The sequence below is a fragment of the Bombina bombina genome, chromosome 1 (genome assembly GCF_027579735.1).
Source record: "Bombina bombina isolate aBomBom1 chromosome 1, aBomBom1.pri, whole genome shotgun sequence".
Classification (NCBI taxonomy): Eukaryota; Metazoa; Chordata; class Amphibia; order Anura; family Bombinatoridae; genus Bombina; species Bombina bombina.
Window position 1 is genome coordinate 773,111,065 of NC_069499.1, and position 24,685 is coordinate 773,135,749.

General features: G+C 35.8%; 1 protein-coding gene across 1 annotated transcript in view; it reads left to right on the forward strand.

Annotated features, from left to right (window-relative positions):
* Positions 1–245: 245 nt before the first annotated feature.
* TBX22 (T-box transcription factor 22) overlaps positions 246–24,685 on the forward strand; it is a 77,591-nt gene continuing 53,151 nt past the window's right edge. Inside the window, exons 1-2 of the mRNA XM_053691969.1 lie at positions 246–372; positions 16,188–16,223. Of these exons, the coding sequence (XP_053547944.1) occupies positions 246–372; positions 16,188–16,223 (163 nt within the window). The remainder of the gene's footprint in view (positions 373–16,187; positions 16,224–24,685) is intronic.

Below are 24,685 nucleotides of genomic sequence, written 5' to 3' on the forward strand. Positions count from 1 at the left end.
ATTTTTAGAGTCCAGCTCAGCCATTGGAGCTTCAGGCTTATTCTTGAAGGGCTGTCTCTTTTCTTGAGTATCCTCCCCTTGTCTATCCTGTGCAGACCTTAGCCAGAGGGGGAAATGAGAGAATTAAACTGATTTCACATTCAAGCACAAAGGTGTACTGATATTAACCCTAGCCACTGTATTCTTGTCTGTTTTCCCTGGAGTTGAGGTCCTTATTGCTGGTGACTCAGACACACGGGACAGGGATGGCTCTGAGCTCCAGGGCACATGCATTTTCAGTAGAGTCACTAGTGGGGAAGTCAATAAAAAGAAAACTACAAGATAATACAGAAGAAAATCACCAAGAGGAAGTAAAGGAAAAGGAAGACCAAAGCCTGGAACTCACAAGATGCCAGGACACTGGTTAGTATTGCAATGCACATTATACCCTAATAGTTACTGGATTGTATTGCTGAATTGAGAGGAAGATTCTGATGTATGTTTGACAATATATATATATATATATGAACCAGGCAAGGTAAGAGATTGCTATTAGATAAAACGTACTGAAATATATATATATATATATATATATATATATATATATATATATATATATATATATATATATATATATATATATATATATATATATATATATATATATATATATATATATATATATATATATATATAGTGAAATATAAAGTTTAAGTTGGGTGGGAGCAAATTACTTTTGCTTGTTAGTTGTTGAATAAATCCAGCATCAAGTTTTGCTGAGTTTTATAAAATGAGCTAAAAACTGACTAAAATGTGCATATTTGGTTTAGCCTCGTTGCCTGTAAGGATAAATCACAGGGCCCTTTTTTGCAACTTTTTATTTTTTTATAAGGCACTGTCTATCTATTTACTTATATCAATAACACTATTGCTGGAACGGTCTGCTATTATATATTTATATATGGCTGCAAAAGTATTGTTACTTTTTGTACGTTTTAACTGAAAGTTTTAGTCGAAAAAATAATACTTTTTTGTATAATTATTATTATTATTATTATTATTAATTAATTAATAATAATAATAATAATAATATTATTATCATTATTATTTATTATTGCCGTTCATTTTTTGTTTAATTTATAAAGATTCATTTAAATACCTTTAATACCAAACTGCCCTATTTTTAACAATTTTCCATTGATGCTTATCATTTTGCTGTCACTGGGTACCAACTTGTCACAATCCTGATTGCAGACAACTGTTCAACTTTTGGTTCTTTTTAATGATTTCGTCTGTCAGTAAAAAGATTTATCCACAATAAAAGTTATGTTCATTCATAATTTAGATGTCAGATTCTTCACTTTTTGTTTGTACAATTGAGTAAAAACGTTATATGGCTGATTCAGCCTCACGTTGATATTGATATAATGTTGATTTGTATTAAGATCCATTAGATTACTACCTGGTTAAGGCTCATTGCAAATGAAAAGGCTCTAATTTCTTTCTTCGATTTTGTTGATTGAAGCACAATATTAAAAATGTACCTTTATGGTTGATGTTTAATATTTTGCTCCTTTATAAAATCTATTTGTTACACTTACTGCATGCATTTAATTAAGGTTCATTTATTTACTGGATGTCATTCTTATTCGCACCTTTCCATACAGGCATATGGCAGAATTCGATTTTCTGAACTATTTCTTACATATTTTTCTCAGAATTTTTGGTTTGTCTTTTTTTGTGTTCCCAGCACTAAAATGAATAGTTATATTAAAGGGCCAACCTTATAACATCTTTATTTTACTGAGTCAACTGATTTTAATGACTACCTTTATATGGAGAGTTTAGTCTTATAACTTGCAGGATATATTAGTTGACCAGTCTTTCTATACACAGGAGTTTGCACCCAACTACCAACCACATAAACTCAGGTAAAATAGCTGACTTGGAGAAAAATCCCTATGTCGGCTATTTTGTAAATGCAAGTCAGATGTAAAGGAATTCTTTATAACGATTTGCGTATCTAAATTTGTTTAGTCAGTTGATAAAAATGAGTAGCCAACTTGCTCTTAAAATTACAGGAAGTCAGCTATTCACAAATAAGCAACTTTAAATTGGCTTGTCAAATCCAGCAAATTTAATGCTAAAGTCAGTCACATACCCTGCACCAGCCAACTTGTCTAAGGTGTAAATGTTTATTAGATGCTCTTAATTAAAGAAATTTTAATAAACAAATAAAATGAATTATATATTTTTCCTACCATTTCCTACTATTTTTGAAATTTACACCTAATTAAAATATATTTATTTAGACATATAAACATAATACATTTGGAAAAATTCTTGTTAGAGTACAAACTATAAAGTACAAGATAAGTTAAAACGTACGTTTAACTGATTTTGTTATTATTTTATTTTTTTAAAAGTTTGCAATGTTTAATAATGAGGAAAATGTTTTAAGCTATTCAGGTAGTATTTTTATGAAGTCCATTTACAAGTCAGTTAAACTTAGTTTTTTTTTTGTTTTTTTTTAATAGGTCACCTTTTTAAAGAGTTGCTGCAATTTTAACCAATATGATTTAGTCTCTGTTCAACTTTGTCCTGCTGACTTTTTTTTTTTTATAAAGTTGGCTGCACAGACACCTATGTAAATGTTATGACTGCTTAGGAGCTGAATTAATGAAATAATCATCATAATATTAATAATGAAAATATGATTTCCTTATTTGACTGAGTCATTATAAAACTACGGAGACATTTTTGCTAATATTTACTTGGTTTACTTTAATGGTTGTAATGTCAGTGGTACTGGGACAAATATTTTATTAAAAAATTAATTGGTATAAATATGAATCATATTTATGTTATAAAACATTTAAATATTTTATAAGCAGATTGATGCTATGAGAGAACACATGCTTTTTTCTGAATTACAAAAATAATGTAGCTTTTTATTAACATGCCCAACTTTAGTTACAAATATATTATTATTGTTATTAGCATTTATTTGTAGAGTGCCAATAGATTTTGCAACACTATAAACATAGGCAAAATGGTTATATTTTCAAGAGTCATTAATAGACTTGATGAATATTCATGTGATGCACTTTTTTGTTTTCCTGGAATAAAATTATTTTCAATAAATATCAAGTAAGAATACATTTAATATAGTCATTGTCTTTTCATGAGACTAGCATCGTAGTTACATTACCAATAACAAACCACTTGAGGTTGAAATACAATAATTTAAAATTCATCACAACTATTTCTAGTCAGTACCCAATACAACAACATTTAAAAGTTTAATATTCCAAATGTTTTCTTTGTAATGACATTTCCAGATGCCAATCAGATAGTATTTCCTTTGACCCACAAGACTAGACCTCTAGTGAAATAACAGTCCCAAGATGATTGACAGCAGCTCGTGCTTATCATTAGCCAAACCCATCCGGCTTGATGATGTATGATCTCTTGTTGAATATGCTACATATTTGGTTTAGTGAAAGATAAATTATATCAAAATGATGCCAGTACAACAGTAATTAGCAGAAATGTGCACTTAAAGGGCAGTGGGAAGTGCTGTGGGCAGCAATGCCCTTGACACTTTAAATCACTGCAATTATTGTATTTATAAAACAATGTACACTTTAAAATAGGGTCTTTAGATTGCTTTATGTCATTTTAAATTTGGCAGGCTATATCCAGTAATAAAATATGCTGTGATAAGTGTCCCAGGTGTTCTAAAAATGTTTAGTATTAAACATAGTAATTTCCTAGGTAGTAATACAATAGAGAACATGGTGTTAGGGCAGATTATGGTAAAGTCAATCAGTTAATAAGATAGTTAAAGGCATCTTAAGGGATATTCTAACATTAAAATAAAATGTTCTGTAGTACTGGAACATTTTATTTTGTAAAATTCATGTCATAGTTTCACAGTGGGCTTTATCCAAAAAGCTTCAACATTTCCCTAACTTAATAATGCATTTTAACCTTGGAGAAAATCATCAAGTCAGCTATTTTCTACACTCAAGTGTGTTGCATTATAGGCAAAACATTTGGGTTTGCAAAAACTGACTGTCCAGCTGACCTTTGGAGGGAAACAATAGTGATGAAGTCAGTAAAACTTGGTTGCTCTTGCTCCACTTCAAGTTATTCTGAATAAATTCTCAAAACTGAATTGATTTTACCCAAACTTTAAAACAACACAATTTGATTGATTTCCAAAGAGAGTTGCAGAAATTGTAATCAGATTGGATGATTTTTTTTCTTCAGATTATGCACCAATTTGGCACAATTCAAAATCAGTTATAACAAATTTGCAGGTTTCATTTATAACCAACACCAAAGACAGCCCAGTGCTGTTACATAGCAGCGGGTCTCCCTTAAAGTGGCACTGTTTATAAATTAAACATGCATTTATAAAAAAAAAAATCTGAAGCCAGGAATTTCAATTCCTATAGGTTTCACCTCCTGGCTTGCTATCGTCATGATTTCAGTGTTACAGAATTTTCAGGCACTAGCTAAATAAATTATAATACAAAATACAATAAAGAGACACTGTAGTGAAAAATTGACATGGTCCAATTTGTTAGAACATACAATTTTTAGCACTGCCGACACTTCAGGCCTATGTGTTGAACAGTTAAAGAAAAATTAAACTCTTTGGGATGGCAATATACAACAATAAACTTTATATATATATATATATATATATATATATATATATATATATATATATAAAATAAAAAACAACTCTGCAATATACTTTCCTTATTTATTTTGTCCCCTTTTCCTGTAATTCCATTCTGAAATTGTGAGATTTTCAGTTCCTGTTAGAAATGCAAGAGCAGAACACTGTTATATTCCACAAAGCCATTGACTGCACACTCTAGTAACTTATTTATAACTGTCCCTAATTGGTCACAGCGGAAAAGGTAAACTAAGTTACAGCATGGCAGCTTCCATTGTTTATAGACACTAAAACTTTAAACTTACTTTGTCGCTATTTAAACGGCTAATAAAACTTTTAAAAATCCATCAACATGATTCTCAGACTAATCTTTTCATTGAATGCATCATTTTATCTAACATTTATTTAGCGTTTAATGTTCCATTAAAGTATAGATTGGGAGCTAAAGAGAGCTACTTGCTATGAGCAGACATGGTCTGTAAGCCAATCAGCAGCCTCATTTACACAACTCCACCAATCACCACCTGTGACTGCTCTAGACCAGTTCCCTGTGGCCCCTGAGTGGTAAATAAGTGTTTTATTTGCGTTGCAGGGTTTAACACATAGAATTGCATGGTCATTATTTCTAAAAATACATACCATAACAAATTAGAGCATGTAATTTATGTATTACAATGTCTCTTTAAAACCTAATTATAGCAAGTCTCAGGTGTAAAATGGTTGGATACGTATTATTATGCCTAACCATTTTATTCTTTGAATTGCTATAATTAGGTTTTAAAGCACTACTAACTAACTGTAACACGTATCTAGGTGACCTGAAATCCCTGAGTCAGTTATTTAAGGATAGTCAGCTTACTGTACTTTTAAGATCAAGCAGACTATTTTTTATTTATTAACAGTCTTGCACTGACTTGATATGCAAATTAGACTTTACAACTGGACTTTTGTTGACAGAAAAGCCGACCTGGACCATTTTTTAAAATATGTATTTTTTTACCTGTGTTTCCATAATTTAGTTCATAGCCGGTGTAAACTTACACAACATTGAATATACTACATTGTGTTATTACTCTTTTGAAGAGATGAAGAGTCCCAAACTTGTATTGATATTGTCTCTATCCTATAGGGACATCCATGCCGAGTGTTTATACTAATCAGTTGTCTTGTCTTTTTGAAGATTTGTTAGGGTATTAATATGCCAAGACTGAGCACCAATAAAAATAATTAAAAATTAATAATAATAATAATATTTAATTCATATCCCCCCCCCAACTTTATCAGCTATTGCTAATAATCTAATATAGTGATAGAAAAAAATATTCATAATAATATGTTAGAGACCAAAAAAATTAAACAACAAAGCAGGCTAATCTATCCACTAAATCAATGAAAATAAATATTTCTCTGTCTTGGAGGCCATGTTTAATTTTACATTTTGTATGCTGAAGAGTGATCATAATTATTCATATTTATAAAGAACATACTTATCAAACTTATGTGTTCAAAAGCACCAGTATTTTCCGTACTGTCATTTTTTCCTTTTGATTTTTATAAAGGTTTTTTTGCTTTGTCATATCATAGACTGGAATATAAACACAAAACAAAATCAAAGTTTTTTTTTTCTTTTCCTAAAGTAACAGAGGCAGGTGCAGTATTAGCATAGTTTATTAAAAGATCAGTAAATATACCACTTTGTGAAAACATTACTGCACTCAGGTGTGTTTTTAAATTAGAAATATATATATATATATATATATATATATATATATATATATATATACAAAGCAATGTAGAAGTGCACTCTTAATTAAAACATACACATCAACCAGGGTGCTAGCAAGAGCTGTAAATATCAAAAAGAACGGCTTGCACTCTGGATTTCTTAAAAAATGTTTTAAGGTCAATTGCTCCTTTCTCAGAGGTATATATATATATATATATATATATATATATATATATATATATATATATATATATTCTGTTTAATGTGATCTTTTTTTTTTTTTTTTTAATAATAAGCAACATTCAATATACCAAATTTAAATTTGAATAAGACCTCTGAGACTGAATTAAACTCCTTTACTGATTTGAATTGATAAAATATCTGGCAAGAAAAGACTCCAATTTAATTACAAGATGGGTGTTATATTAAAAATAATAAATCCTCTGTGATTTGGATCACTATCTTTTTCTAACTATTTTTAATTGTGAATGGTAACCACTAGCCAATACATTTGAATTCAATTTACTAATTTAAATATATGATCCTTTTTTCTATCCAAAATCGTTTATTTGCTTGTATGTAATTGGATTATTTATGATATAGAAGAAAAATATCTGTAAATCTTAATCAGCCATATTTATTTCTATTAGTGCACTGGGCTATGTCAAAACTTTACTTCATTATTTTTATTATGAAAAAAATAAACTTAATAATGCATTTTAACCTTGGAGAAAATCATCAAGTCAGCTATTTTCTACACTCAAGTTTGTTGCATTATAGGCAAAACATTTGGGTTTGCAAAAACTGACTGTCCTGCTGACCTTTGGAGGGAAACAATAGTGATGAAGTCAGTAAAACTTGGTTGCTCTAGCTCCACTTCAAGTTATTCTGAATAAATTGACTCCTCAAAACTGAATTGATTTTACCCAAACTTTAAAACAACACAATTTGATTGATTTCCAAAGAGAGTTGCAGAAATTGTAATCAGATTGGAAGATTTTTTTTCAGATTATGCACCGATTTGTCACAATTCAAAATCAGTTATAACAAATTTGCAGGTTTCATTTATAACCAACACCAAAGACAGCCCAGTGCTGTTACATAGCAGTGGGCCTCCCTTAAAGTGGCACTGTTTATAAATTAAACATGCCACTTTTTTTTTAATAATAAGCAACATTCAATATACCAAATTTAAATTTGAATAAGACCTCTGAGACTGAATTAAACTCCTTTACTGATTTGAATTGATAAAATATCTGGCAAGAAAAGACTCCAATTTAATTACAAGATGGGTGTTATATTAAAAATAATAAATCCTCTGTGATTTGGATCATATATCTTTTTCTAACTATTTTTAATTGTGAATGGTAACCACTAGCCAATACATTTGAATACAATTTACTAATTAAATATATGATCCTTTTTTCTATCCAAAATCGTTTAATTGCTTGTATGTAACTGGATTATTTACAATATAGCAGAAAAATATCTGTAAATCTTAATCAGCCATGTTTATTTCTATTAGTGCACTGGGCTATGTCAAAACTTTACTTCATTATTTTTATTATGAAAAAAATAAACTAATTTAAGACAAATAAAAGGGTTAATCTATATTCCACCATAGAACAATTTATGTAAAAACCCTTGGCAGTTACTGTACTTTAGAAATCTATGGGCTTTAAGGGAATAAAAACAGTTATATAGAGTGTAGTGGTCCAAATCTTTATGTAGTATTCTAAACAATTTGGGTACTCAACTCAAATTCTTCAATCTTTGAATAATACTGAAGGATATGCTGTAAATCTGCCAAATGCATTATATAGTTTGACTACCTATTTGTATTAATTTTAAGCATTGAAACCATATTATTTTACGTCTCTATTTTTATCTGTCGACATTTTTAAGAATCCATTCTGCCAATAAGCCTAAATGCTTACTGGGCCCACAATGTGTGTTGCAAACTTGAATTAATTGTCACTCCTATATCATTGTTAAACTTGTCCAGTTCATAGGGAACAGCATTTTGTCTCGGAACAAAAAAATAACAAAAACTCTGGCTTAGAAGGACCATCATGAATTATACAAAATACCATACACCCTGCAATGCCCTTATTACTGTTGCTATAAACCTTATTTTTTTGGTTTATATTGTATGTCAAGGGTATAATAATGTAAAACCTTTTGGGTTGATGTTTTTCAGTAAATTACTAAAATCTAGATCTATTTTTTTCTCTCTTTCAATTCACAATGTAGCTAACAAGTTGCATGTAATGATGACAAAATGTAAGTCACAGTGTATCGTAGGATGAGGATAATGTGCAGTTATGGAATGCTACAAGTTGTATTGTATTGGGTTACATTTAAAGCTTACTGTACAAATTGTGCCAAAAAAAGTGCCAGATTAATTTGTCTAAATGCCAAGGAGTATTCATATTTCTTTTATTTTTTTTATAGGAAATAGCTGTTAAATATGGGATCTTTTTACCTATAGGATTAGTGAAAAATGTACCATAAAAGGAACATGAAATGAAAGATGAAAATTATGTAAAAATATATAGAAAGTTAACTGCACAGTAAATCCTATAACTTTAAACTAATTTTCAACAAAAGTCACCAAAGTACATAAAACACAAAAAAGACCCAAGAGAAGGCCTAATATTGAGAGAGAGCGATGTCTTAAAATTATTTAAAGGGACAGTCAACACCAGATCCCTTTATTACCCATTCCCCAGTTTTGCATAACCAACACAGTTATAATAATAATACACGTTTTACCTCTGTAATTACCTTGTATCTAAGCCTCTGCAAACTGCTCCCTTATTTCAGTTCTTTTGACAGACTTGCATTTTAGCCAATCAGTGCTCACTGCTAGGTAACTTCACGTGCGTGAGCTCAATGTTATCTATATGAAACACATGAACTAACGTCCTCTAGTGGTGAAAAACTGTCAAAATGCATTCAGAGTAGAGGCGGCCTTCAAGGTCTAAGAAATTAGCATATGAACCTCCTAGGTTTAGCTTTCAACTAAGAATACCAAGAGAACAAAGCAAAATTGGTGATAAAAGTAAATTGGAAAGTTGTTTAAAATTACATGTCCTAATTTAATTATAAAATATTTTTTTTGGACCTTTAAATGTTTTCTGTTAAAAACCAGAGAAGATATGACATATTTCTAGCCATGAGAAAATCAATGTACAATGTATTTAGATTATATATTTAAATATTTATATATGTATTAAATGTATTATATACATTTACATAATATCTTCAGAGTCTTAGAAGTAATATCCCAATTAAGTCAAGATAATGTCTCTTACGGATACATTTGTGAGCAATTACAGGACAATTAAATTCTAAGGTAGTTCAACAGTTGTAGTTTAATTTTACAATGTGAGTATAACACGATTTGAACATTACGTAAATATTTATATACTATTTCCATTTATTCCACCAAAAATCTTTTAATTGTTTGTACTATTTAAAATAAATAAGGAGACACAATAAAAAAATAACTGTAAAAATAGAACGTGATAAACAACAAAAGTAAAGACCATGAAATAATCACTTTCGCCTAGATTTAGAGTTCTGCGTTAGCCGTCAAAAGCAGCGTTAAGGGGTCCTAACGCTGCTTTTGGCCGCCCGCTGGTATTTAGAGTCAGGCAGGAAAGGGTCTAACGCTCACTTTCCAGCCGCGACTTTTCCATATCGCAGATCCCCTTACGCCAATTGTGTATCCTATCTTTTCAATGGGATCTTCCTAACGCTGGTATTTAGAGTCTTGGCTGAAGTGAGCAGTAGACCCTCTACCGACAAGACTCCTAACGCCCATGGAAAGGCTGTAGTTAAGAGCTTTATGGGCTAACGCCGGTATATAAAGCTCTTAACTACAGTGCTCTAAAATACACTAACACCCATAAACTACCTATGTACCCCTAAACCGAGGTCCCCTCACATCGCCGCCGCTATAATAAATATTTTTAACCCCTAATCTGCCGACCGCACATCGCCGCCACCTACATTATCCCTATGAACCCCTAATCTGCTGCCCCTAACATCGCCGACACCTACATAATATTTATTAACCCCTAATCTGCCCCCCCCAACGTCGCCGCTACCTTACCTACACTTATTAACCCCTAATCTGCCGACCGGACCTCGCCGTTACTATAATAAATGTATTAACCCCTAAACTGCCACACTCCCGCCTCGCAAACACTATAATAAATAGTATTAACCCCTAATCTGCCCTCCCTAACATCGCCGCCACCTAACTTCAAGTATTAACCCCTAATCTGCAGACCGGACCTCGCCGCTACTATAATAAATGTATTAACCCCTAAAGCTAAGTCTAACCCTAACCCTAACACCCCCCCTAAGTTAAATATAATTTTAATCTAACAAAATAAATTAAATCTTATTAACTAAAGTATTCCTATTTAAAACTAAATACTTACCTGTAAAATAAACCCTAATATAGCTACAATATAACGTATAATTATATTGTAGCTATTTTAGGATTTATATTTATTTTACAGGCAACTTTGTATTTATTTTAACCAGGTACAATAGTTATTAAATAGTTATTAACTATTTAATAGCTACCTAGTTAAAATAATTACCAAATTACCTGTAAAATAAATCCTAACCTAAGTTACAATTAAACCTAACACTACACTATCAATAAATAAATTAAATAAATTACCTACAATTACATACAATTAGATAAACTAAACTAAATTACAAAAAATAACAAACACTAAATTACAAAAAATAAAAAAAGATTACAAGAATCACACCTACTCTAAGCCCCCGAATAAAATAAAAAAGCCCACAAAATAATAAAGGTCCCTACCCTATTCTAAATTAAAAAGTAATCAGCTCTTTTACCAGCCCTTAAAAGGGCTTTTTGCGGGGCATGCCCCAAAGTAATCAGCTCTTTTGCCTGTAAAAAAAAAATACAACCCCCGGCCCCAACATTAAAACCCACCACCCACATACCCCTACTCTAACCCAAACCCCCCTTAAATAAACCTAACACTACCCCCCTGAAGATCTCCCTACCTTGAGTCGTCTTCACCCAGTTGGGCCGAAGTCTTCATCCGATGGGGCAGAAGAGGACATCCAGACCGGCAGAAGTCTTCATCCTATCCGGGCAGAATTATTATTTACTACTATTATTAAATTTGCTTTGTTCCCATGGTATTCTTTGTTAAAGAGATACCTAAGTAGTTTTCTGGAGCACTACATGGCAGGAAATAGTGCTGCCATCTAGTGCTCTTGCATATGGATAACATTTCTGCAAAACTGCTGCTATATAGTGCTCCAGCTATGGGCCGGCTCCTGAGCTTAAGTTCCTTCTTTTCAACAAAAGATGTCAAGAGAACAAAGAAACTGTTATAATAGAAATAAATTAGAAAGTTGTTTAAAATGGTATGATCCGTTTGAATCATGAAAGAAACAGTTTAGGTTTCATGTCCCTTTAATAGTAACTAGAAAATCTTCCAGTGTCAAAAATACCAGCATCAGAAGATTGTTTTATAAACATAACAAAACAACAAACAATAGCCAACTCTAACATATGCACAAAAGGAAATTGAATAAAGTTCAAGAGAAATCAAATACATTGAAAAACAAGACAGCCTGGTCACCTCTGATATAGCGAGACACGACTGTGAGATGCGACACTTTAGTAAGGCAATAGCGTATTTTTAAATCCCTTCTGCTAAGTTGTGGTTTATGTAACAAATGCTAACCATACCTTAAAGAGACATTAACCACTAAATAAATGCTAGATAGAATGATGCATTCAAAGAAAAGATTATTCTGAGAGTAAAACGTAGTTGCATTTTTAAAGTTTAAAAAAAGTTAAAGATTTAGGGCTAGATTACAAGTGGAGTGGAGAGCTCGCTTCCATAGGCGCCAATGGGAGAACCTAAGCGCAGAGAAGGAATTAAGTCGCACAGCGATGGCAGCAATTTGTAAATATATATGTATATGCTTCTATACATATATATATATATATATATATTTATGTGTTAATTTATGTATATACACATATTAACACATAAATATATATGTATATAAGCATATATATTTACTGGGGACACACAGTTCCCATAGACCGCAATGTAAAGCCACTTTTCAGTGCTGTTTTTTTCTAAAACCCCACTCCTGCCAACTTTTAGACATGTGCAATTCCGTTCGGAATTTCGGAAAATTCGGCAAATTTGGAGATTCGGATCGAACCGAATTTCCGAATGAAAATACTGCCGAATTTACCGAATAAATCCGAATTAGTTCGGATTTATTCGGTAAATTCGGATGGCCATGGATTACACTAGTATTGTACAGTATATTAGGTTATATCACTCTGCTATGGGTTACACCTAATATACAGTACATAATACTAGTCTAATCCCACCAAACACTTACCGAAATTCTGAATTTCCGAACCGAATCGAACCGAATCCAGCCGAATTTATTTGAATCCGAATGAATCCGAAACAAATCCGAACCGAATTTATTCGACTCCGAATGAATCCAAAACAAATCCAAACTGAATTGATTCAAATTTTTCCGAATTCGAATCGCTCCGAACTGAAATTCGAAAAAATCCGAATTGATCCGAACCGAACCAAATTTTTTCGCCATGCACATGTCTACCAACTTTAAAGCCCCAAAGCTGCCTAGTGCAGTTGTTCGTTATTAAAAAAAAAATGCTACATTTTTTAAATAAAAAACTATAATGCACTCTATTTTGAGGGCATTTGAGGCACTTTTAGAAAATTAACCAGAGATCTGATCTCTACATCAGTACATTAGGGACAGTTCTACATCAGTCACTAGAGTGTGCAGCCAATGGCTGTGTGGAATATAACAGTGCTTTGCACTTCAATTTATAACAGGGACTACAATGTTCACAATTTCAGAATTGAATTACAAGTAAAGGAAACAAAATAAATCATGAAAGTATATTGTTGAGTTTATATATATATATATATATATATATATATATATATATATATATATATATATATATATATATATATATATAATTTTTCATTTTATATAATCTTAAAGTGTTTAATGCCCAGGAACAGCTGAATGCCCATGGTCAGCCTTCCCATTCACATCTGTAAGATTGCTGACAAATTCTGTTCTATGCAGTGAGGCTACTTTAACATAACAAAAACAGACATGCAAATATTTAAAGGGACATTGTACACTAGATGTTTCTTTCTATTTTGTAGATGATCTATTTATATAGGTCACCTGGGAGTGTTTTTGTAACAATGTATAGTTTTACTTATTTTTTAATAACATTGTGCTGATTTTCAGACTCCTAACTAAGCCCCACAGTATCAGATGTATACATGCATTTACAGACTACTGCTGGCTCCTGTTTTTGTTATCTGTCTTTTCATATGCAGGGAAGGGGGGAGGAGGAGTGTCTGCCCTTTTTATTTTCCCAGTCCCTTTCAGTGGGTGTCCCAGCTTAACCTCATCAACATTGCTAAACCTGGAACTTCTAAGTATGTTTTTAAATGGTTTTATACTGGATTTTTTAGATCAGCACCTGTGCTTATTCTTTTCTATAGTAGTGTCTATTACATGCAGTTATATGAACATTGGTTTACACTGTCCTTTTAACAATTACGCATCTTTGCAGAAGTCCCTTTCCAAACATGTTTCCAAAGTGGTGTGTTTGTAATTATTGTTTTTCCTTGTTGCTAGCAGTTCTTCTTTACTATGAAAGATGTCTTGTATTGGGCCATTTAACACAACCATATATGTAAATGCAAGGAAGGCCCTTATTATTGGCTAGACAGGTAAAGCATGTGTAGCTCATAAGTGTCCAGGAAAACATAGCCAAGGTGGCAACCCTAATCCAAGGGCCTTAAAACAAAAACACAAATTCACAAACACAATAATCTGTGAAAAAGTTTAAAAGACCCTCTATTAGATGCACCAAATGTTGTTACTATCAGAAAGCAATGCAGTACAAAACATTTTGGTTTCCTTCTTTATGTTGGTAATAGAGTTTATTTTGTTTTAATCATTTCAACTTCCTTTGCTAAGCAGTTGGATTTGCACACAATTATTGTCTTTAATGTTAAGTTGAAGGGTTTGCAACCCTGCACTTCTGATATTTATTGCCTAAATTAGGTATGCAGTTTTACAAATTACTATAATAATAGAAAACAATTTATCACAATCTTGAGTGATAAAAAATTAAATTACATTTGCCTTCCACATACACAAAATATATTTGGCATTCTTCTGCCTATTTTTATCATTCAACTTGCACTGAACAATGGTGTATGTAAGGTCAGCAGATGTGAATAATAGATGAAGAAGAAGAGTTTAGGTTACATATTTTTGTTCTTTTGTATAATGAAAATAGTTGTTATATGCCCTTTGCAAGCATTTAAGATTCTACGAATCAAGGAATCAAGTAAATCAGATTTTGAACCCTCCCCCTGACTGTTCGATTACACTTGAGGAAAAATACATTAAAGAGCCTAGAATTTATATAATAGTTTACTTAAAGTGATCAAGAAAGATAGTGATATTTTAAATTGAGTTCCTCCCCCAACTTCAAAAGTAAATTTTTCTGTGAGCTAACGGTCTGAATTGTTGTCCAATCAGCGTTCTCCCCATATGGCACTTTTATTGTAGCTAGAGCGCTGACTGGACAACAATTCAAACCTTTAGATCACAGAAAAAATTGGGTTTTGAAGTGGGCAGTGGAGCACGGAGTATTTGAATTTTACATCTGTATTAAAAAGTAAGTTACTAGCGCATCTTCATTACAACTGATGAATTAAACCCTATCTAAAATATCACTAACAGTCCAGGTCTGATTTTAAAAAGGGGAGAGTTAATCATCACTTTAAATAACTATTTAAATACATTATCATATTGCTACTTGAGTTGAAAAATATTCTTACTAAACGTTTTTGCATGAACTGAAATTAAAAGGAACATATGAAGCATACTGTATTTCACTAACTAAAAAGTTCAAAACAGGGTTGGGTTTAGAAGCATTTAAATATCCTTTACATTTTAGTCTGCTGATACATATATATTTAAAATATATATGGCAAGTATTTTATTTTGTATACAGCAGTGGATTTAGGATTGTGATTTTACAAATTATGCTTATGCCTTCACAATTTCTGGGTAACTTTAACAAATTAGGCTCATACTTTGTATATTTATGTGTATCTTTTACAAATTAGATTTCCCTTTGCATGTCTTTTATTTAAATAAAAAAAGAAAAACTGTCAGCTTTAGTTTACCAGAGTGTCATTACTTTCTATGGGCCAGATAATCAAACATTCTCTTGTTTGGAGAGATATTATAGTGCTGATTTCATAGGATCACAACTCACTAAATGTTCTAAGTAAAGGGGAGGAACCTGGAAATCCCAGTGAGATGAGAGCCGCCTTTAATAGAAAGTAATGAAGCTCTCTGGGATACAACATTTTACATGGGAGAGAGAAGGTAAATGGAGAAGCCCTTGGTGCTGAGATGTAAAGGCTCCGTTTGCATCGATTCAAAATTAAACTTAAATATTTTCACTACAATTTAACATGCTTTTGTCTGTATTTTAATATACCTTACTTTTCTGTTAGTTAAAATAAGTGTATTTTGTATTTTGAGCAAACTTCACCTGCACACAGTTGACAAGACAAATCAGTGAGACCAGCTTGCTTAAAATTGTTACAAAATTTCACAAGACTTGTGAGAGAGCTTCAGACATATCCTGGGAACTCCCCTGTTCAGCCCAGGGAACTGCCCTGTCCCTCCCACTTTCTGAAAGTGTTAGTTTTAGTTCACAATGCAGCAAATACAAGGTGCTATGTAATTTATAAAAGCTACAGAGAAATATACAAAACTAGTCCTAAAGCCCGTTCACACGGGCCATTTTTTGCAGTACAGCTGTCCCACCCCTTGCGCTCTCTCCCTCCCCCTCTCTTTTGCTCTCTCTCTCTCTCCCCCCTCTCTTTTGCTCTCTCTCCCCCTCTCTTTTGTGCTCTCTCCCCCTCTCTTTTGCGCGCTCTCTCTCCCCCCCTCTCTTTTGCGCTCTCTCTCCCCTCTCTTTTGCTCTCTCTCTCCCTCCTCTCTTTTTCACTCTCTCTCCCCCTCTCTTTTGTGCTCTCTCTCTCCCCCTCTATTTTACACTCTCTCCCCCCCTCTCTCTCTCCCCTCTCTTTTTTGCGCTCTCTCCCCCCTCTCTTTTGCGCTCTCTCTCATTCACCCTCTCTTTTGTGCTCTCTCTCTCCCCACTCTTTTGCGCTCTCCCCCCTCTCTTTTGCGCTCTCTCCCCCCTCTCTTTTGCACTCTCTCTCCCCCTCTCTTTTGCGCTCCCCCCCTCTTTTGCGCTCTCTTTCTCTCCCCCTCTCTTTTGCGCTCCCCCCATCTCTTTTGCGCTCTCTCTCCCCCCTCTCTTTTGCGCTCCCCCCCCTCTTTTGTGCACTCTCCCCCCTCTCTTTTGCTTTCTCTCTCCCTCTCTTTATCCCCCCTCTTCTGCTCTCTCTCTCCCCCTCTCTTTTGAGCTCTCTCTCCCCCCTCTCTTTTGCGCTCTCTTTCTCTCCCCCTCTCTTTTGCGCTCTCTCTCCCCCCTCTCTTTTGCACTCTCTCTCCCCCCTCTCTTTTGCGCTCTCTCTCCCCCCTCTCTTTTGCGCTCTCCCCCCTCTTTTGTGCACTCTCCCCCTCTCTTTTGCTGTCTCTCTCCCTCTCTTTATCCCCCCTCTTCTGCTCTCTCTCTCCCCCTCTCTTTTGAGCTCTCTCTCTCCCCCCTCTCTTTTGCACTCTCTCTCTCCCCCTCTCTTTTGCGCTCTCTCTCTCCCCCTCTCTTTTGTGCTCTCTCTCTCCCCTCTCTCTTTTGCGCTCTCTCTCTCCCCCTCTCTTTTGTGCTCTCTCTCTCTCCCCTCTCTTTAGCGATCTCCCCCCTCTCTTTTGCGCTCTCCCCCTCTCTTTTGCACTTTCTCTCCCCCTCTCTTTTGTGCTCTTCCCCCTCTCTTTTGTGCTCTCTTTCTCTCCCCCCTCTTTTGCGCTCTTTCTCTCCCCCCTCTCTTTTGCGCTCTCTCTCCCCACTTTTCTTTTGCGCTCTCCCCCTCTCTTTTGTGCACTCTCCCCCCTCTCTTTTGCTGTCTCTCTCCCTCTCTTTATCCCCCTCTTCTGCTCTCTCTCTCCCCCTCTCTTTTGAGCTCTCCCTCCCCCTCTCTTTTGCACTCTCTCTCTCCCCCTCTCTTTTGCGCTCTCTCCCCCCTCTCTTTTCTGGTCTCTCCCCCTCTCTCCCCCTCTCTTTTGTGCTCTCTCTCTCCCCCCTTTCTTTTGCGCTCTCTCTCTCCCCCTTTATTTTGCGCTCTCTCCCCCCCTCTCTTTTGCGCTTTCTCCCCCCTTTTTTGCACTCTCTTTCCCCCCTCTTTTGCGCTCTCTCTCCCCCCTCTCTTTTGTGCTCTCTCTCTCTCCCCCTCTCTTTTGTTCTCTCTCTCTCCCCCTCTCTTTTGCACTCTCTTTCCCCCTCTTGTGCGCTCTCTCTTCCCCCTCTCTTTTGTGCTCTCTCTCCCCCTCTCTTTTGTGCTCTTTCTCTCCCCCTCTCTTTTGCGCTCTCTCTCCCCCCTCTCTTTTGCGCTCTCTCTCCCCCCTCTCTTTTGCGCTCTCTCTCCCCCCCTCTCTTTTGCGCTCTCTCCCACCCTCTCTTTTGCGCTCTCTCTCTCCCCCCTCTCTTTTGCTCTCTCTCTCTCCCCCCTCTCTCTCTCTCCCCCTCTCTCTCTCCCCCCTCTCTCTCTCCCCCCCTCTCTCTCTCCCCCACTCTCTCTCCCCCCCTCTCCCCCCTCTCTCCCCCCTCTCTCTCTCCCTCCCTCTCTATCTCACTGCCTTTCTCTCTCCCCTACTCTCTCTCTCCCCCACTCTCTCTCTCTGCCCCCCCTCTCTCTCTCCCATCTCTCTCTCTCTCCCCCCTTCTCTCTCTCTCCCCCCCCCTCTCTCTCTCCCCCCTCTCTCTCTCCCCTCCTCTCTCTCCCCTCTCTTTTTATCCTTACCCCCATTTCTATCTCTCTCCCCTTTATCTTGCGAGTGACCGCACCTGGCCAAGCCCCCTTCACACTCGACCACGCCCCTTCACGCCCTGCCACACCACTTCACGTCCGGTCACGCCCCCCATCATGCCTGGCCACGCCCACCTCTGCCGCAGATCAGGTAGGGATCTCAAAGGCCAGGTGTGTTTGTCCTTGTGCTGTCTCTACTGCGCATGACAGCTTCGGACAAACACACTTGGCCTTTTATATAATAGGATATGATCATAAGCTATTAAAGTAACACAAAAACCTTCAAAGCATAATCAGAAACTGTAAAAAAATCACTGCTAGATTTAAATGTATTAAAATATAAATGAGAAAGTGGAAAGCAATAATACTGAAAGGACCCAATCTGAAATATATAGTAATATAAAATTCCAACGCACAAAGTGTAAATGTGACAGAGCTCTCATATCATGCAGTGCTATTTTGCACTGGGTTTGTCTCTGCTAAACATACATAAATGAGAGAGGTCTCATAGTGCTGGAGAGTTCCGTGCTTTTTCTTTTAAAAATTTACGCCTAGATTACGAGTTTTGTCGGTAAAGACCCGCGGTGCTAACAAGCCTTTTTTTCCAGCGCACCCTTAAGCCAACGCTGGTATTACGAGTTGTCTGAGTGGCTGCGTTAGCCTCAGAAAAGGGAGCGTTGAGCAAATTTAGCTTCCCTTCAACTCTCAATACCAGCGTTACCTACGGTAGCGGTGAGCTGGCTAAACGTGCTTGTGCACGATTTCCCCATAGGAAACAATGGGGCTGAGCTGGCTGAAAAAAAACCTAACACCTGCAAAAAAGCAGCGTTCAGTTCCTAACGCAGCCCCATTGTTTCCTATGGGGAAACACTTTCTAAGTCTACACCTAACACCCTAACATGAACCCAGAGTCTAAACACCCCTAACTTTACACTTATTACCCCTAATCTGCTGCCCCCGCTATCGCTGACACCTGCATTATATTATTAACCCCTAATCTGCCGCTCCGGACACCGCCGCAACCTACATTATAGCTATGAACCCCTAATCTGCTGTCTCTAACATCGCCGACACATACATTATATTTATTACCCCCTAATCTGTCCCCCCCCAACCTCGCCACCACCTACCAACACTTATTAACCCCTAATCTGCCGACCGGACATCACCGCCACTATAATAAATGTATTAACCCCTAAACCGCCGCACACCCGCCTCACAAACACTATAATAAATTTTATTAACCCCTAATCTGCCCTCCCTAACATCGCCGCCACCTCCCTACAATTATTAACCCCTAATCTCCCGCACCCAACGTCGCCGCTACTATAATAAAGTTATTAACCCCTAAACCTAAGTCTAACCCTAACACCCCCCTAACTAAATATAATTTAAATAAAACTAACTAAAAATGCTATCATTAAATAAATTAATCCTATTTAAAAATAGATACTTACCTATAAAATAAACCCTAATATAGCTACAATATAACTAATAATTACATTGTAGCTATGTTAGGGTTTATATTTATTTTACAGGCAACTTTGTATTTATTTTAACTAGGTACAATAGCTATTAAATAGTTAATAACTATTTAATAGCTACCTAGTTAAAATAATTACAAAATTACCTGTAAAATAAATCCTAACCTAAGTTACAAATACACCTAACACTACACTATCAATAAATTAATTAAATAAATTAACTACAATTATCTAAACTCAAATACAATTAAATAAACTAAACTATAGTACAAAACAAAACAAACACTTAATTTCAAAAAAAATATTACAAGAATTTTAATCTAATTACACCTAATCTAAGCCCCCTAATAAATTAAAAAAGCCCCCCAAAATAATAAAATTCCCTATCCTATACTAAATTACAAAAGTAATCAGCTCTATTACCAGCCCTTAAAAGGGCTTTTTGCGGGGCATTGCCCCAAAGTAATCAGCTCTTTTACCTGTAAAAAAAAATACAATCCACCCCCCAACATTACAACCCACCACCCACACACCCCTACTCTAAAACCACCTGATCCCCCTTAAAAAAACCTAACACTACCCCCCCTGAAGATCACCCTACCTTGAGCCGTGTTCAGCCAGCTGGCCACCAATGGAACAGAAGAGGACATCCGGACCGGCAGAAGTCTTCATCCTATCCGGGCAGAAGAGGACATCCGGACCGGCAGAAATCTTCATCTTATCCGGGCAGAAGAGGACATCTGGACCGGCAGACATCTTCATCCAGGGGGCATCTTCTATCTTCATCCTTCCGGAGCGGAGCCATCTTCTATCCAGCCGACGCGGAGCCATCCTCTTCTTCCGACGGACTAACGACGAATGAAGGTTCCTTTAAATGATATCATCCAAGATGGCGTCCCTCGAATTCCGATTGGCTGATAGGATTCTATCAGCCGATCGGAATTAAGGTAGGAAAAATCTGATTGGTTGATGCTATCAGCCAATCAGATTGAAGTTCAATCCTATCAGCCAATCGGAATTCGAGGGACGCCAGATTGGATGACGTCATTTAAAGGAACCTTCATTCGTCGTTAGTCCGTCGGAAGAAGAGGATGGCTCCGCGTCGGCTGGATAGAAGATGGCTCCGCTCCGGAAGTATGAAGATAGAAGATGCTGCCTGGATGAAGATGTCTGCCGGTCCGGATGTCCTCTTCTGCCCGGATAGGATGAAGATTTCTGCCGGTCCAGATGTCCTCTTTTGCCCGGATAGGATGAAGACTTCTGCCGGTCCGGATGTCCTCTTCTGTTCCATCGGTGGACGGCTGGCTGAACACGGCTCAAGGTAGGGTGATCTTCAGGGGGGTAGTGTTAGGTTTTATTAAGGGGGGATCGGGTGCTTTTAGAGTAGGGGTGTGTGGGTGGTGGGTTGTAATGTTGGGGGGGGTTGTATTTTTTTTTACAGCTAAAAGAGCTGATTACTTTGGGGCAATGCCCCGCAAAAAGCCCTTTTAAGGGCTGGTAATAGAGCTGATTACTTTTGTAATTTAGTATAGGATAGGGAATTTTATTATTTTGGGGGGCTTTTTTATTTTATTAGGGGGCTTAGAATAGGTGTAATTAGATTAAAATTCTTGTAATATTTTTTTTGTTGTAATTTAGTGTTTGTTTTGTTTTGTACTACTATAGTTTAGTTTATTTAATTGTATTTGAGTTTAGATAATTGTAGTTAATTTATTTAATTAATTTATTGATAGTGTAGTGTTAGGTGTATTTGTAACTTAGGTTAGGATTTATTTTACAGGTAATTTTGTAATTATTTTAACTAAGTAGTTATTAAATAGTTATTAACTATTTAATAGCTATTGTACCTAGTTAAAATAAATACAAAGTTGCATGTAAAATAAATATAAACCCTAAAATAGCTACAATGTAATTATTAATTATATTGTAGCTATATTAAGGTTTATTTTATAGGTAAGTATTTATTTTTAAATAGGATTAATTTATTTAATGATAGTTATTTTAGTTTGTTAGATTTAAATTATATTTAAGTTAGGGGGGTGTTAGGGTTAGACTTAGGTTTAGGGGTTAATAACTTTATTATAGTAGCGGCGACGGGTGCGGGAGATTAGGGGTTAATAATTGTAGGTAGGTGGCGGCGATGTTAGGGAGGGCAGATTAGGGGTTAATAAAATTTATTATAGTGTTTGCGAGGCGGGAGTGGTGCGGTTTAGGGGTTAATACATTTATTATAGTGTCGGCGATGTCCGGTCTGCAGATTAGGGGTTAATGAGTGTTGGTAGGTGGCGGGGAGGTTGGGGGGGCAGATTAAGGGGTAATAAATATAATATAGGTGTCAGCAATGTTAGGGTCAGCAGATTAGGGGTTCATAGGGATAATGTAGGTGGCAGCGGTGTCCGGTTGGAAGATTAGGGGTTAAAAAAATTTATTATAGGGTTTGCGATGTGGGGGGGCCTCGGTTTAGGGGTTCATAGGTAGTTTATGGGTGTTAGTTTACATTGTAGCACTTTAGTTAAGAGTTTTATGTTACGGCGTTAGCCCATAAAACTCTTAACTACTGACTTTTTTTTGCGGTTGGAGTCTTGGAGGTAGAGGCTCTATTGCTCACTTTCTCCAAGACTTGTAATACCAGCGTTAGGCAAATCCCATAGAAAAGATAGGATACGCAATTGACGTAAGGGGATTTGCGGTAGCCTCGAGTCGCAGAAGAAAAGTGAGCGGTGATCCTGTACCTGTCAGACTTGTAATACCAGCGTTAGATAAAAAGCAGCGCTGGGTCCTCTCAACGCTGCTTTTTAAGGCTAACGCCAAACTCGTAATCTAGGCGTTAGTTTGTTTGTTCAACCTTTGTGAAGTCTGAACTACAATTTCTCTCCAAGCTGGAGAATCTTAGAATACCAGGCCCTATGTCTGAATTTCAAATTATATGACTAAGGACCTGTGAGAGGTCTGAAACGTTGTTTGTTTTTCTTTGGGACCGTGAAGCAATAAAGGTCTGTTTTTTTCTGCAATTATTGGGCTGGAGTGAACATTTCTTCATATCTGAATTTCAAATGAGTTGTAGATTTTTTTTCTAGTAAATTTCAAAGTTAGTTTAATTTTCCTTTCATGGCATCATGTGACAACCATCAGCCAATCACAATATACATACACATATATTCTGTGAATTCTTTCACATGCTCAGTAGGAGGTGGTACCTCAGAAAGTGTGCATATAAAAGACACATTTTAATAATAGAAGTGAATTAGAAAGTTGTTTAAAATTGTGTGCTCTATCTCAATTATTAAAGTTTAATTTTGGTTACAGTGGTCCTTTAACAACACATTTATGGGCCATTTACAAATGTATATGATGTATTAAAGGGACATGAAACTAATTTTTATTTTCATGATTCAGATAGAGCATATGATTTTATGCAATTTTCCAATTGACTTCTGTTATCAAATGTGCTTCATTCTCTTTGAATCGAATGATGAAGGAGCAGCAATGTACTACTGGGAGCAAGATGAAAACATTATGTGAGCCAATGCAAAAAGGCATATATGTGCAGCCACCAATCAGCAACTAGCTCTAAGTAGGGCATTGCTGCTCCTAAACCTACATAGGTATGCTTTTCAACAAAGGATACAATGAAGCAAAGTAAGTTAGATTATAGGAGTAAATTAGAAAGTTGTTTAAAGGGACATAATACTCATATGCTAAATCACTTGAAACTGATGCAGTATAACTGCAAAAAGCTGACAGGAAAATATCACCTGAGCATCTCTATGTAAAAAAGGAAGATATTTTACCTCACAATCTCCTCAGCTCAGCAGAGTAAGTTCTGTGTAAAAAGTTATACTCAGCTGCAGCCCAGCTGCATGTAAAAAAAAAATGAAATGAACAGCAGCCAATCAGCATCAACAGTGCTGAGGTCATGAATTCTTTTACTGTGATCTCATGAGATTTCACTTAACTCTCATGAGATTACATTGTAAACTTCCTTACACTGAATAGGGAAATAACATGAGAGTGCACGAAGCGCGTTCCTTCCGCTGTCCCAGGACAGACATACTGATTTGCTGCTTAGAAATCCTTTACAATGGGATGTGGCTACTGAGGAACTTTTGAGCTAAAATATCTTTCTTTTTTACAAAGAGATGATCAGGTGATATTTTCTAGTCAGCTTTTTACAGCTATGCTGCAGCACATTAAAGTGTTTAAACATTTGGGTATTATGGTCCTTTAAAATTGCATAATCTATCTGAACCATGAAGTTTAATTTTAACCTTATTTTCCCTAATCTGTGTAAAAAAAATAACAAGAGCGCAAACTCCGACTCAAGTGTAGTTTTATTTAAACACACAATAAGCGCTAACATACATGCACTTACTGGATATAAAATTATTAAAAGCCTGTCATGTTTTGAAGTCCACTGAGCTGCTGCGGATATTTAAAGCCACTTTACGGTTCTGTGTGGTTCCTGCTACGTGTCAACGATCTTGACAGGATCACTGTGGGCCAGCAACAGGAAGTCCTATTTTCCCTTATGTTGCACAATGTATTGTAACCACTTCACTATGCACTGGAATAAGTGCAGTATATTTAATACTATACTATAAGTGGTATACTATTATCTTGATGTTCTTTATATGCTCTATATTGTGATCTCTATAAAATAAGTCAGTAACCCAGGACCTCTGTCCATTTCACTATATAATAGTTTACTTAAAGTGATCAAGAAAGATAGTGATATTTTAAATTG